General features: G+C 41.2%; 2 protein-coding genes across 2 annotated transcripts; both read right to left on the bottom strand.

Annotated features, from left to right (window-relative positions):
* Positions 1–4,049: 4,049 nt before the first annotated feature.
* Positions 4,050–5,972, bottom strand: LOC130858664 (gamma-crystallin C). Its single transcript, XM_057745507.1, has 3 exons — positions 5,960–5,972; positions 5,613–5,855; positions 4,050–4,390 (listed from the first exon to the last, which is right to left on the bottom strand). The coding sequence occupies exons 1-3, from the start codon at positions 5,966–5,968 to the stop codon at positions 4,118–4,120; spliced, it is 525 nt and encodes a 174-aa protein (XP_057601490.1). The 5' UTR covers positions 5,969–5,972; the 3' UTR covers positions 4,050–4,117.
* Positions 5,973–12,459: 6,487 nt separating this feature from the next.
* Positions 12,460–14,818, bottom strand: LOC130858937 (gamma-crystallin B). The gene is made up of 3 exons (XM_057746103.1): positions 14,810–14,818; positions 14,470–14,712; positions 12,460–12,735 (listed from the first exon to the last, which is right to left on the bottom strand). The coding sequence occupies exons 1-3, from the start codon at positions 14,816–14,818 to the stop codon at positions 12,460–12,462; spliced, it is 528 nt and encodes a 175-aa protein (XP_057602086.1).
* Positions 14,819–15,413: the final 595 nt, after the last annotated feature.

Below are 15,413 nucleotides of genomic sequence, written 5' to 3'. Positions count from 1 at the left end.
TGGAAGTAGACAAATGATTGGATGTTTTATCTTGGGTACTTGTAATTCAAAAAGGGGAATAGTTTTAAGATGCTTAATCTCAGAAAGAAGAACTAAAAGGGAAATTTCTAAAAGTTTAAGGAAATAAGAAAAAGTAATAATTTTAAAACACAAAACCAGATTACCTCTTAGGTTATTTTAAAAGAAAACCAAACTCCTAAGAAACACACTTCTGGTAGGATCTAGATATGCCTTTGTTCTATGGGGAACAAGAGTGCACAAAGCTTTTGACTTAGAGGAAATTAATTGCACAAACACAATAAGGAGCTATAGCTGGAATGGTGTAGGGAGAGGGAGGAATAAATATCTAGAAGCTGGGACTCTAGGAAGACTTTAGAAAGTATTTACCAGCCTGGAAGAGGATAGTTTGATGGACTGGAAAGAGCACTGAAGTGGAAGATGACCTATGCGATTAGCCTCTTTGATGTCCAAAGAATTAGTCACAGTCCCATGTTGACTCATTGAAATACTTTGTCTTCACTTTAGGTCGTAAATCTTTGTAAGTCAATATTTATGAATTAGACACCAACTATGCACAATATGATGTTTCAGTTCTTGTTATCCATTATGTAAAGGCTTGTCCTTATGTTAGCCTAGAGGAATATATGCAGCCAGAATCAAAAGAATAAAAATCATTTTAATTAAAAATTTTAAAACTAAGAATGAAAAATAGTAATAAATTTAAAAAATCATCATTTCTCTCAGAGTTTTTCTGTGGGGAGAGTGTTGATAGATGAAAACAGTAAAATATGAGAAGCAACCAGAATGCAGAATCCCAGAGAGCATCTAGAGGAGCAGGATGGGGATGTCGGTGGGGACCACCACCTCAGCTGCCATGCAGCTACAACTGAAATTTAGAATACAACTGGAGGACCAAAACAAGGCACTTTGGGCTTGGTTTTTTTCATTAACTGGGAAGAGGGAAGGCTTTATTTCAGCCTGGGGGACGAAATAGGGAAACCCCCCTATACTTCTCACAGAACTGAAAGAAAGAAAGGAAGAAAGGAAGAAATAAATTATCCCTCCATCAAACTCCCCACATTAGGATAAGCATACCAGTAAAGTACATTAGACCAACCTGAGCTACGTCCCATACTTACCTCTTACTGTGGGATGTTGGATGTGTTTTGGTTTTTTTTTTAATTAATTTTTATTGAAGTATATTTGCTTTACAATGTTGTGTTAGTTTCTACTATACAGCAAAGTGAATCAGCTATACGTATATATATATATATGCCCTCTTTTTTGGATTTACTTCCCATTTAGGTCACCACAGAACATTGCATAGAGTTCCCTGAGCTATACAGTAGATTCTCATTAGTTATCTGTTTTATACATAGTATCAACAGTGTATATATGTCAATCCCAATCTCCCAATTCATCCCACCCCCCAGATGTGTTAAGTTTAATTTAGCCCCAGACTTTTCATAGGTGTTGTAAGTAAAAGGCTTAATTTGTCAAATATATAAGATTTTTATGTGATTAAGCTAATTTTTTTTCACCTTCAAGATTATGTTCATCAAACACAGCTTATACTAGAAAACTATCATACTCTTCTTGTGTCATATGACATTTTCATTTTAAGTAAAGTGGAATTAAGCATCTCCATCCCTGTCTGCTTCCACTATCATTAACGATAATGAATCTTTATTCTTCTCAGAATCCTTTACTAAATGTATGTATGATTCACCAGTAAAGGCACAAAACCGACTGTACAAGTGTTTGGAACCTGGTTCCTCTACATTTCTCTTTTGGAATTCTAAAGAAGAAAATGTTCACTTCTTGTTGGGTTGTAAGCTCCCTGTGATTTTGTGTGAGAGGAAAAAAAACGGGAAAATAAGTCATTTATAAAATATTTGGATTGTTATTAGAATTGCTATATGTTTATAGCATGTTTAGCACAAGAAACAGGCAGATTTTGTAGTTCTGGATTGTTCAAATTTCTCCTGAAGGACAGGAGGGACATTGGTGGATTCCAGTGGAGGCTTGCACCTCAAGACCAGTGGGCTAACGAAAGGAATAAAGGGGCAGAAAATTAGGGGGTGGGGTGGGAGGAGGGATGAGAAAAAAGGAGATCAGCTGTAGGAGGTCGTGGTAGAGAAACAGTGACCTGTGCCTTCCTGGTCTCCCATTTGCCAGCCAAAGGGCCAAAGGCTGGAACTGGCTACTCCTGTGATGCAACCTTTTGTCTACTGTGTCAAAAACAGATTTTTTCCTATTCACAGGAAACTGGTTTCATTGGAGATGTTGTTCCAAAGCAGAAAAAAAAAAGTGTTGCAGAAAGGTAAGCTATGTAAGGAAGTTCTAAATGTGTATGTCATGCCAGGAAAACAGTTTCCCTCCCCAAATAATAAGGAATAAAAACATGTATCATGAGAAATATGTAAATAAATATTGCTCTATTTTTTTCCCCTAGAAATGTGTCCTGGGATGCCTTAAAACTACTTAGTAATAGTACTTGTTAAAGTGATTACGTGTGTATTATTTAGTACTTGAGAAGTTCTTAACCGAAAAAGGTCATTGTGTATTTATTATTTAGTGTTAGTATTTCGTATTATTTCTGTGTAGTGTTCTATGGTGGTAGGAACCATGTCTTCTGTTTGTTTTGTTTGTTTTTTCATCCCAAGTGCTGCACAAAGCAGGCCTGTGGTAGGTGCTCAGTAAATGGTGGCACTCCTAACTCAAAGAAGTTAGGCCCCCTCGTGGCTAATAATAGGGCAGTCCATTAAAAGAAAAAATAACTTGCACTATTAATGGACAGTCTCACTTCCAGGTCGCTATCCTCCAGAAATTATGGCGTGTGTAGATACCGGTATATATGCAACAGTATTCATTGCAGCCTTGTTTGTTTTGGAAAAGGCCAATCACCAGTGGATAAATGGTTAAATAATCCATGGGACCTCCAACAATGGACCACAGTGCAGCCATTAACAGAATAAGGTACTGACCTAGATAGATGTCCATATCACATTACATTTTAAAAGCAAGTTGCAGACTAATATGTACAGCGTGATTTCATTTTTGTAAAGTTTCCTGAGATAGCTATATAAACGGAGGGGAAAATTCAAGAAGGGTACCCACCGAATGTACAGAAGGGCTAGCAGTGGAGAGTGGGATCAGAAGGAGCCCTCCACTTCTTTCTTTACAGGATGTGTAAAGTAGTAAGATTATGGGAGACTTTAACTTTGGAGGGAAATTTCAAGTTAAAAATAATTTTCTCTGATGAAAGAATTTTCAATTAAAAAATATGCAGGGCTCTGCTTGTGAACAGCAGATTTTACTTCAAAAGGCTCTAGAAATTATGGCTTTCTTCAATGTGCCTTTAAATTTAAGCCTGCTTTTTTGTAGTAAAGAACTGTTTATTGTTTGTGGTACACTATATCATGCAAATCTATTTAAAATATTAATGTGTATCTCATTAATTTATTTGCATTAGCTGGGCACTGTGTACAACTGTGCAGTTTCTGAAATTCATTCAGTGTTTGGTGCAGCAGCTGTACTGGCCAAGAGGTGCACCCTAGTCAGGAACTGTTTTAGAATAAGGAAGGTCTTCAACTGAGTCCAAAAGCATGGCAATGGCTGATGGCAGCCCTGGCATTAGTTTTATAATCTGTGCTTGAAAGAAATCAAAACTACAATTCCTTATATAGTCTAATCAGGCTTTTTGCAAATAGGCTGCCCTTCACCACTCATCCGTGACTCTCTGCGGCTTACAACTACTCCTTGGGTCAGAAGGAAACTTCCAGAATGCTGTTCCTTAGTCCCTCAGCTGAATGCCTCCCTTCTACCCAGTCACCCTCTCCCATTTCTCTCCTTTGATCTGCCTTTATTTCTCAGATAGGCTCCCTCCTTTCTCCACCCACACTTCTGAGCCTTGTTCAAAACGCATTCTACCTTGGTGCTCTTCTAGAACAGACCCCTCCCCCTCTTATTCCACGCCGCAACCTTTACCAGGGAACATTTACAGGTGAATTAATTGGCACACAATGAAAGAAAAGCAGAAGCCAATAATTGCCAGCAATACAGACTAAATATTTTATTAGGTTCCAAAATGAGAAAACAGTAGTGTGAACCTATTTTAGTATAAATCCACCACCCTCCGCAAAGAGCCGGCCTTAGCATCCGTGGCCCCCCAGTCGTGGTAGCGCCTGTACTCTTGGGGCCGCAGCAGGTACTGCCGGCCGCAGTAGTTGGGCATCTCATAGAGGACCCAATAGCCCTCCAGGACATGGAGGGAGCGGACCTCACTCAGGCGGAAGCGGTCCTGGATGCAGGCGCAGTCCTCGCTCAGCTCCACCATGAGGCCTTTGTGATCCTCTCTCTCATACAGCCTCAGCCTGTGGGAGCTTGTCTGCTCGGTCCACAAAGAGAAAGAGCAGAAAAAGCAACCAAACAAGAGATGAACTTGGCAGGTTGGGGCATGAGATTGTCAATGTCAAAACTGAGACTCTGGGGATTTCCCTGGTGGTCCAGTGGTTGAGAATCTGCCTTTCAATGCAGGGGACGTGGGTTTGATCCCTGGTCGGGGAAGTAAAATCCCACATGCTGTGGGGCAACTAAGCCCTCGCATCACCACTACTGAGCATGCAAGCCACAACTGGAGAGAGAAATCCGCACACTGCAAAGAAAAATCCCATGTGCTGCAACTAAGACCCAACGCAGCCAAAAATAAAAATAAATAAAACTGAGACTCTGAAATTGCTGTGAATGGTGCATACGGATCTGTGTTCTACTAGTATTTGACAAATATTTGCATGCTTGTTTTCTATTTCTTATGTGGGAGATGGAATTTTTAAGAGTTTCAAAATCTGGGTTAGAATCCTTCAAGAACTCAAATATCTTGATCCCTAATTCTTTTTTTTTTTTTGTGATCCCTAATTCTTAATCCCCTAATTTCTTGATTCCTAGGTGATAACGTAAACCTATATTTTGGGGGAAAATGTAAGGTATTTTGCCTATACTTTAATGTGAGTAATTATCTCCCAAATTTATGTACATATACACATAAATTTACCACTGAAATAGGATTTTAAAAAGTCACATCCTTTGGTGGAAATTTTGTTTAAATAGTCTGAAACCAGAATTCAACTGATTTTCCAAATTAAGAAAAATTACCTTTTCCAAAATTGGACGAAACCTTGGAACAGCCTATATTAACAACAGAGTTTTCCATTTTTACTAGTTTGCAGTGGAAACTATCTAATTCGTTCATTATCAATTCCTTTACTACAGGTAAAAATTAATTTGTTAGAAATACTGTCTTTGTATGCCCAACCAGCTTCCCACTTGCAAGTTTTGTTTTATATCCCACTGTAATATTACATTTGTTACAGACAAGCTTTGATCGTCCTGATGGCAGCAAAAATTAAAAACAAAACTGACTCTTTCCCTAGGTGAATTCTTCCTTATATTCTCTGCCGTTTCTGAAGCCTGGATCTACCTGGGCTTCAGCAGCTACCTAAAGCCCACTTAACGCTTAGATGTATTTAAAGGAAAACCTCCCTCACCCTAACACCCCTCAGTAAGAGAGTGAGGACACTCAGGCGGTGTGATTGGAATGAAACCGAACTCACTTGGGGGATGAGGCGGCAGGAGCGGATGGAGTCGTTGAAGCCCATCCACTGCTGGTAGTCGGGGTAGTCGCCGCGCCGCAGGAAGTACTGGTGGCCCTGGTAGTCGGGGCGCTCGTACAGCATCCAGCAGCCGCTGTCCACCCGGATGGAGTTGCAGCGGCTGAAGTAGGGCTGCAGGTTGGGGCAGTCGCTGCTGCACTCGTAGCAGCGGCCCTGGAAGCCCCGGTCCTCGTAGAAGGTGATCTGTAAAGGAAGAATAATTCAGGATTAAATCATTTGCTCCCCATAATAGATCTTGTATGGAAGTATCTTCCCCCTCCATTTTATGTCACTTGTATTCCGTTCACCTTCCCCATGGCTGGTTGATGCGAGTTCAGTGTGATGGGGCCCCGGCAGCGCGGCGCGTCTATATAGCAGGACGGCTGCTGCGTTGGCAGGAACAACACAAAAGGGGCCCCCAGGGGTGAAAAGGGGATTTTATGGATCCCTTTTACACGCTGCATTCAGTGGAAATGCCTATCGAGTCTGCCCTCATCCTCTGGTGCATTCTACAGCTGTCCTGTACGAGTTCTGGATGAGTCTCTAGAGTTGCTTTTATTTGAATACTTAGTGTTTTATAAATTCATCAGCAAGTCATTTTGAACTTTTGACCTGAAACTCACGTCTCTATGCATATGATTCAATTACGCCACGTGTATTTTGGGGGAAAAAAATCTGTGTCTTTATGGAAGTGCCCCAGAATTCCAGAGAGGCTGTGGGTGAAGAAGAATGCCCCAGGCGCTAATTTTCCTGGACAACAGAGACCACTCTGTCTCAAAGCTTCTTTCTTCACAGGACTTGTCAATCCAGTAGGGGACACACATCTGGATTCTGATTTTTGCTAGTTTCGACCGTGCTGACCTAATGACTCAAGACATAGCTATAAACTTCCTCTTTGGTGAGTATACTTCATATAACTGGAGACCAGCCCCTCGTAGCCAACTTGTGATAAGAACCAAAAGAAAGGTTTTTATGACCATTGGGTTCAAGACTGAGAAGTATATTGCTTTATATATCGCTTTTCCTTTGCCAGGGGAAAGCCTCTTGGACTCAGAATGTCCACTTAGTAGCCACATGAACTTGGCAAGCTACACCTCTCAGAGCAGGAGTTATTTTGTAATACTTGTCTCATGGGGTGTAGTATGTTGAATGAGAGAGAAAGGAAGGAAGGAAGGAAGGAAGGAAGGAAGGAAGGAAGGAAGGAAGGAAGGAAGGAAGGAAGGAAAAGACAGAAAGAGCAGGCAGCCTCTAATATTTGGAAGCTGGCCTGGCCCTCAGAGCTAGGCCATATTTCCCTACTAGACATAATCTCACAAAATACCAACTTCAGGCAAGGTTACCCCGAGACCATGATGAAATGAGACAAAATAAAGCCACTTCATCATTTTGTCTAAGCATAGGCAAAAACAAAGCCAATGTGCCACCCACAAAATACCAGACACCCTCTCTCTCAGACAAAACGGTTAACTGCTACTTCTTTATCAATTGCAGCTTTATCCTTGTTCTTTGCTCCTTTCCTCATGAGTAGATTTATTAAGATATTCAATCATAAAATTACCCTTGCTGTCTGACAACATCCAATTTAGTGAACTCCTGCTTTTTATTTTATTATTTGTTTTATTTTTTTGGCCGTAGTGTGCAGTAAGTGGAATCTTAGTTCCCCTACCAAGGATCAAACCCATGGCCCCTGCAGTGGAAGCTCACAGTCTTAACCACTGCACCACCAGGGAAGTCCAACTCCTGTCTTTTTAGATACTTTCCCAAATCACCCAACCAAAGTACAAATCCTATCATAGTTCTTTCTAACCCTCTTAACTGAGACAGTCCATGCTTCCCCATGGTGTATGTTCTCTCCATCACTGCAACTAGTACCAAACCCTCTGTTCCACAACAGGGGTTTCTGGTGGCCTTTGGCTAAAGGACACTGACATGAATAAATGGGATTGTGTGTTTAATGTGTTTGGCACATACTTGGCACAAATGAACACTGAATAAATGTTTAATGGTAGTAATAGTGAGATGTTATTAAGGATGACTTCAGCCCATTTGTCTCTTTCAAAGGTGTTCAGTTCTCTCAAAGATGCCTGAAAAATATCTCCACCACAAAGCCATTTTGTGGTAAAACTGTAGATTTGGAAGGAACTTTAGAAATCATCTAGTGCTTTTCAAACTCCAGTGTGTGCATGAGAATCGCCTGTGCTTATTAAAAATGCTAATTAACAGGCTCTACCCTCTTCTGAGATTCTGCATCATTAGATCTGGAAAAGACTCTGGGAATCTGTGTTTTTAACTGACAGCACCAGATTGTTCTTGGATCAAACTTTGAAAAACACTACTCTGATTTATTCCTTTTCTTTTTTCTTTTCTTTTCTTTTCTTTTCTTTTCTTTTCTTTCTCTTTCTCTTTGTGTGTGTGTGTGTGTGTGTGTGTGTGTGTGTGTGTGTAGTTGATTTACCATGTTGTGTTAGTTTCAGGTGTAGTGATTCAGTTATACACATATTTAAATCTATTCTTTTTCAGATGCTTTTTCCCTTATAGGTTATTGAGTATAGTTTCCCGTGCTATGTATGAGGTCCTTGTTGTTAACTATTTTATATATAGTAATATGTATTTGTTAATCCCAAGCCCCTAATTTATCCCCCCCACCCCCGCCACCACCAATCCATCTTTACTTTTGTATCCTCACTAACTGGCAAAATGAACTGGCACATAAAGTTTACTCAATAAATGTCTGGGGGATATGAATGTTATTTCCTTATCTGAAATCCATCATTGTAATAGTCCACGGGACCTATTTCAAATGCTCAGCACAACAGGCCTACACACTCACATCAAAGTTCAGCATTTGCAACTTTCAATGTGTAGGATGACACAAGCACCCTGCATTTGATCTATTTAATGGGCCTTTATAATAGGCGAGATGAGTAAGCAAAAGAGAGAAAACAGAAATGTTGTGTTGTCCCCTAAGCCTTCTGTTCCTTCGTAATTCTAATTTTTATGTCTCCTGAGATGCCAAATTAATATTATAACAGCAGTGGCCAATTCAGAGTTTTGCTAGCGTCTGAGGTCCAGTCAACCATGGACCTTACCACCCACCAGCTTGCTTCCTAGTAATTAACGTAATATTTGTATCATATATGTGCTTGGTTAAATGAGAAGAGTCATTTGGTTGGCAGCCATGTAGATCAAACTCTCCCAAACAATGAGACTGGCTAAAGGCCCAGAGATCACCATCGTAGCACCAGCCTCTGGTTCTCTTTCTCAGCTCATCTTTGATGACCATTTAGTAACTGACAAGAAGACAGGAAACAATCATTGACCCACCTATGGCATTTGTCTTGGAATAAACGGACTTCATGTTGAAAATGTGAAATGAAATTCTTATTTTACGGCAAGGCAAGAAAAATTGAAACATACAAACCCTTGTCTGTCCTTTGGCCTCCCCGCTTCCCCGGCACGGTGTATCTGCATTATGCGTCAGCCAGCGCTCCCCCATCAGCAGGAATACTTGCTCAACCATAAACAGCAGCATTCTCCCAGCACCAACAAGGCAACTGCTTAAAAGATAACATTCCTTCTTGATCTTTTAAAGGGTCACATGACCCACCACATTGGCCCTTAAATCTGGATTATGTAAACTGTCAGTAATACATCATTTAATGTACAGCCCTCTGTCTCAAAAAACTTGTATAAACTATGTCGACTTCTAACAGGTGGAACAGTTCTCAGAGCTTCCTGAGATGCTCTTCCCAGGTTATAATCCTCAAGTTTGGCTCAAATAAAATTGTCCAATTATTTCTTAAATCAACTGATTAATTTTTCATCGACAAAAGCAGTACATCTTCTTGTTTAAGCAACAGGTGGTTGTGATTGTGAGTTTTGCTTTAACAAACCCACAGAGAAGAAACCTTGAATTCCAAAAGTCCAGAGGCGAGGGAATAAGACACCTACTAACATCAGGACCGACCCCTTGACAGCAGGGTAGGAAAACTGAAGAGGGAACCCAGAGTTAGGAGAATGTTTTGAGGGTGTAGCTCAATAGAATGGGTCTTGACACTTTTATGGAAGAGCTGCTACTTCAGTTTTTTTGTTTGGTGGAACTTTTGTAAGGTTAGTCAGGCCAAAAGACACTGTGGATTCAAAGGGAGAAAAGAGAAAAAAAGGAAGAAAAAGATTTAAAATCTGGACTTATGACAAACTAGGATATATAGGAAATACTGGTGTGTGTAGGGTATGTAGGCTGCTACCAGGGTTATCTCGAATTGTTGGTTTGTCTTCGTGGGGAGAAGGTTAGTGGGATCCTGTAGAGTTTCCCTTCTCTGCTTTTACCTCAGACCTTCATGTCTTCAAGGTCCCAGTGTTTAGAGAGAGAACAGAGAGGAGGAGGAAGGGTAGATTAGGAGTTAGTTTGGGCATAATGTCTTATTCTGGGCACTCCCCACTGTTGACCTTTTATGCTGGGATTAGAGAGTGGATAGCCTTTTCTTTGCCTGTGTCCCGGGAAGGGAAGCAACTTGCAGACTTGATCAGTGAGATCCAGGGTCTCTAATTTTATATGCTTTCACTTCAGGTGTTTCAGGATAATTTCCATGTCTGATGTCTGTGATGTCTACCAGGTAAATAATGTAAAATTCAGCACTCCAAGAAGCTCTTGGCTTTCTCATTCATGTTTGTTGTATTATTATTGACAAACAGAGGACCCTGGATAATGTCTCCAGGAAGCCAACACTAGTGTCAGGAGTTTAAAGGTTAAAGAACTGGGATTTAGAAACAATTAATATCAGATAATACAAGAATCTATTTTCCAGGGAAGGAAACTGTATAAAGAGGCTGATCATGTGCCCCAGTTTGCCTGGAACAGTCCTGGTTCATCCCTCTTGGCCCAGTGTAATCCTTAATAGAACACACTCTCACTCTCAAAAATGACTCAGGTTAAGCAACAAATTACATGCTTGCCCTGGTAATAAGCCACTTGGGTGGTGGGTATGGAGCCCTTGAGGGCGAGAGATGGAAGGAGACTCTACAAAGAATGAACAACCATGTGGGTACATCTAAGACCAGAGAGGAGAGGAGCAAGGAAGGGAAAGACCAAGCCACCAGGTTGGAGCTTGCAGACTAGAGCAAGGCCATCTAATATTAAACATGATGTTGTTGTGCTCTTAGGATCTAAACTTGCATCTCTCCCCGCCCCCCTCATAAGTTCTATAACAAAGCTGGCTGCACACAGTAATGCTTTATGTGAGAAATGGTTCAGGAGTTACAGGAAAAGGCCCTATGTCTTCCATTTGGGTCAGTGTGGATCCTCTCAATGATGAGGCAGGAGTTCAAAGTGGCGGGTGACTGGGAAAAACGTAAACAACTTGTTCCCTGTCCAGAATTCCGAGAAACATATGTGTGTTGGAAGAAGTAGGTACATAAATCACCCACGCCCTGTGAGATGGGATTTGAGCCATTTATTAGAATCTCAAAGGATGGTGTACTTCAGATGAATTTTGACCTGAAGCTGTCAGCTTCCTTGGGGAACTTTATAAGAAACAGCTCTAAGAACTGTATTTAATTATTTGCAGGATGTTACTGAGGACGTTGTTTACTCAGTATCTTCTTTATTAGGACCTACAAGAAAATTTTCTTTTAGGTTTCTGTACTGGAAAAGTCTTGAATAATTAATTTATTTGTCTTATAGACTCTGTCAGTCATGAAACTGATCTTGTTTCCTTCCGTGTCTTGGCTACTGGATCCAAATCTGGCTCTGTCTTCAGCCCCCAAAGTGCCTTATACCATCCAGTCTGGGCTCAAACTTCATTCCGGGCTCCATTTCTCTCCCTTTCTCACTCTTGTTTTATTTCTGACCCAATTTCCTCATTCACCTGTTTTTAATTTCTTTAATTTATTATGTTGTAATTTTTTTATTAGTGACCTTAATCCATTTTTTAAAATAAAGAAAGCAAATCAATCAAACTTCTCCAGAAAATTTCAATGCACTATTTTTGATTTAGTATTATTTTTCATATACGGTCATAGTACTTTACTCCTATTAAAATGATAGGAGGTGGGGACTTCCCTGGCAGTCCAGTGGTTAAGACTCTGTGCTTCCACTGCAAGGGGTGTGAGTTCGATCCTTGGTTGGGGAACTAAGATACCGCATGCGGCATGCCAAAAGAAAAAAGAAAAAAAGAAAAAAAAAGCAGGAGGCAGAGTTTTCCTATGTGCATGTGGTTTTGGCAAAAATCCTGAAATTTTCCTACAAAGCACATACAGCAAAGAGACAGTGAATTCTATTTGGAAATCTCATGGAGGTATGAGGTATTGGAAATGGAATTGGGAGAAAAGGGATGGAGTGCAGTAGGTGAGAGGAGCAGTTTATTTGTTTGTTTATGGAGCTAAAGTAAGAGTCTAGATGCTGAGGATGACTTTCCTCATCAGTTAAGACTTGGACTATATGGGGAAGATGGTGAGGATAACCTGGAGGGATAACTTGAGGTGTTTCAATAAGTACTTATTTATTATTGTAACTGTAAATATATCCTCGTAAGACTAACCACAGATGGGTTGAGCCCAGCTGAACTGAACTTTGAGCCTACATGGTTTAGTCTTTAAAAGAATGCTGGCAATGATATACTCTATTTAATTCGCCTTAGAAGAGATTGTTCCCTATCTTGAAAACATATGTCATCATGTCTGCCCAAGTGCCATTATTGCTTATGAAGACCTAATAGATTAAAAGAAAGGCAGGACTCTATTAGTGCCAGAAACACACGCTAAATCTTTTATTAGATTCTAAAGGAGAAAAGCAGAGAATGTAAATACTTCAGTAAAAATCCATCACCCGTCTTAAAGAACCAACTTTGGCATGCGTCGCCCCCCAGTCAAGATATCTCCTGTACTCTCCCGGCCTCAGCAGGTACTGCCTTCCCCGGTAGCTGGGCATCTCATAAAGGACCCAGGAGCCCTCCAGCACATTGATGGAGTGGATTTCATTGAGGTGGAAGCGGTCCTGAAGAGAGGGACAATCGTCTGTGATCTCTGACATTTGTCCTCTGAAGTCATCTCTCTCGTAGATTCTCATTCTGTAAGTGCCGGAGTGCTGGAGTGGAGGACAGAAAAGAAAAAGTAAATAAATACAAATAGAGAGATATTAAAGTTCTCACCCCTGCACCTGGCCACACCTGCCCAGGAGTTCTCTTAGTCTGAGTCTGCTTTCACAACAACCCTGTTGCAGAGTTAAGGCGCCTTCCAGGCCCCCACTACCCACCTATGAATCTAATAATTTGTAGGCTAAGCTAGGAACAGAACCCAGCAGCCCTTCAACTGCCATCCACCATCCTCTGTCCTTGGGAATTAAGGTTTGTCTAAAATAAAACTCATCACTTTAGTGCTTGTTATTAGAGAAAGTCCTTCTCAAAGGAGAAAAGTGAGAGTCATTGGAAAGTAAAGCCCCATTTGATATGTTACCCTTGTTAAAAAGGAACCAACATTTAGCTATTTTCTGTAAGACTAATGTTTTGGTTTTCATGTACACTACGGAACAAAGGATTATTAAGCTCTTGTAAAAAAATAAGATGGTACGTTTTCTCTACCTCTGTTCTCATAACCTCATTTTCAAGTTCAAATTTCAACCTATGTGACAACTAAGCTTCCCTTGTGGCCTCCTGCCCTCCACTTCCTCATTCCCTCAGCAGCAGGAATCATCTTCACGCAGCTCTGTTTGGGTTACACCATATTCCAGGCTCCGCACTCCCACACATTCTTCTAAGAATTCTGCCATCACTCTCTAGGAAATACTGAATCTCAAACATTAGTTTTGGATGTGGCCTTTCCTCTAATTTCTACCTCTAGGTGAGCTGATAGGTACTGACTACAAAATCAGAATAGAAACCAGGGGGCCTGTCTTCTCTAGGAAAATAATCAAATAGAAAAGTAAGGCAAAGCAAGCCAAAGTATTTTTATCAATTAAACAGACCCAGATTGTATTTATAAGTTGTGATATACTAGAGTTCTGAGTTGATATGGCTTGGAATGACCACTTTAAGAAATTATATCTTGGAGTGGGAGTTTGGGGTTAGCAGATGCAAACTATTATATATAGGATGGATGAACAAGGTCCTACTGTAGAGCACAGGGAACTATATTCAATATCCTGTGATAAACCATAATGGAAAAGAATATGAAAAACAAGAATGTATATATGTGTAACTGAATCACTTTGCTGTACAGCAGAAATTAACACAACATTATAAACCAACTATACTTCAATAAAAAAAGAAATTATATCTTGAATAGATATGTGATTTAAAAAAAACTGCCGCAGAGTTCATGAAGAATGGTTTCTCATCAGACACCCTTCTAGACCAGACTGCATGGGCACTGGGCTCACTCCCCCTTTCTGTTCTCTAGTTGGAACGATTTGATTGAAGGATGACATTTTTTTTAAGCTCGTTGTTGGAATATAATTGCTTTACACTCTTGTACCAGCTTTTGAGGTACACCAAAGTGAATCAGCTGTATTTATACATATATCCCCATATCCCTCTGGCGACTCCCTCCCTGCTCTCCCTGTCCTGGCCCTCTAAGGCATCACCCATCATCGAGTTGATCTCCCTTTGTTATACAGCAACTTCCCACTGGCTATCTATTTTACAGTTGGTAGTGTATATACGTCTATGCTGCTCTCTCACTTCGTCCCAGCTTTCCCTTCGCCCCCCGCCCCCCCCCCCCCAACCCCGTGTCCTCCAGTCCATTCTCTGCATCTGCATGAAGAATGCCATTTTTTTAAGGGCTTTGATTTCCAAAGAGACGGAAGAGAAAGAGCCCCGCTTACTTGGGGGATGAGGCGGCAGGAGCGGATGGAGTCGTTGAAGCCCATCCACTGCTGGTAGTCGGGGTAGTCGCCGCGCCGCAGGAAGTACTGGTGGCCCTGGTAGTTGGGGCGCTCGTACAGCATCCAGCAGCCGCTGTCCACCCGGATGGAGTTGCAGCGGCTGAAGTAGGGCTGCAGGTTGGGGCAGTCGCTGCTGCACTCGTAGCAGCGGCCCTGGAAGCCCCGGTCCTCGTAGAAAGTGATCTGTAAAATGGAAGATGTGGGAACATGAAGCGATTTGCACCCCCGCTGAAGATGCCGCGATGGAGCAAAGGTTGAGCATCACCTACCCAGCACTTACCTTTCCCATTTTGGAGAGAGGGAGCAGGAGGTGTTCGCTGGGTGCTGTGTGGGACTAGGGGGAGGGCCGCTGTATATATAGCAGCCCTGACTGCTGCCTCCGCAGGAACTCACACAAAAGGGGCCCATTTCGGTGAGTAAGGGGATTTGCAAGCTCTCCGCTCCCCCTCCCCCTGGTCATTGGAGTTAGCTGAATGTTTACTCTCATTCTTTCTGGTAGGTTCGAGTTGTTCTAATTCACAAAAGCTGTTGTTGCCACCAAAATGAAAAGAGTCTTTACTCTTTAGAAGGATGAGTGAAATTCTATCCCCATGCTTTTATTTTACAGCCTACTCTGCTTAATTGACTCCTTAAAGGTAATTAAACTAAATAGTGTGTTTAGATCAGGGTCTGGTGTTTAAAAACAAAACAAAACAAAACAAAACAAAAATACTTCTTGAAAACCAGAATTTAAATAATAAGCAATCTTAAGGAAGAGGGAATCAAGTAATCTGTGAAAATGCTTTGAAAAGCATAAAGCTTAGTTCAAATTCAAGATTCTGTGATCATCAGTGTTGTTGTTTGGGGGCCTATCTTGAGTAAAATTGATACTTGACTGGAAATGG

This window comes from Hippopotamus amphibius, chromosome 8, assembly GCF_030028045.1.
Source record: "Hippopotamus amphibius kiboko isolate mHipAmp2 chromosome 8, mHipAmp2.hap2, whole genome shotgun sequence".
Lineage (NCBI taxonomy): Eukaryota > Metazoa > Chordata > Mammalia > Artiodactyla > Hippopotamidae > Hippopotamus > Hippopotamus amphibius.
Note: the sequence above shows the minus strand (reverse complement) of the source record. Positions and strands in the feature narration are given on the sequence as shown.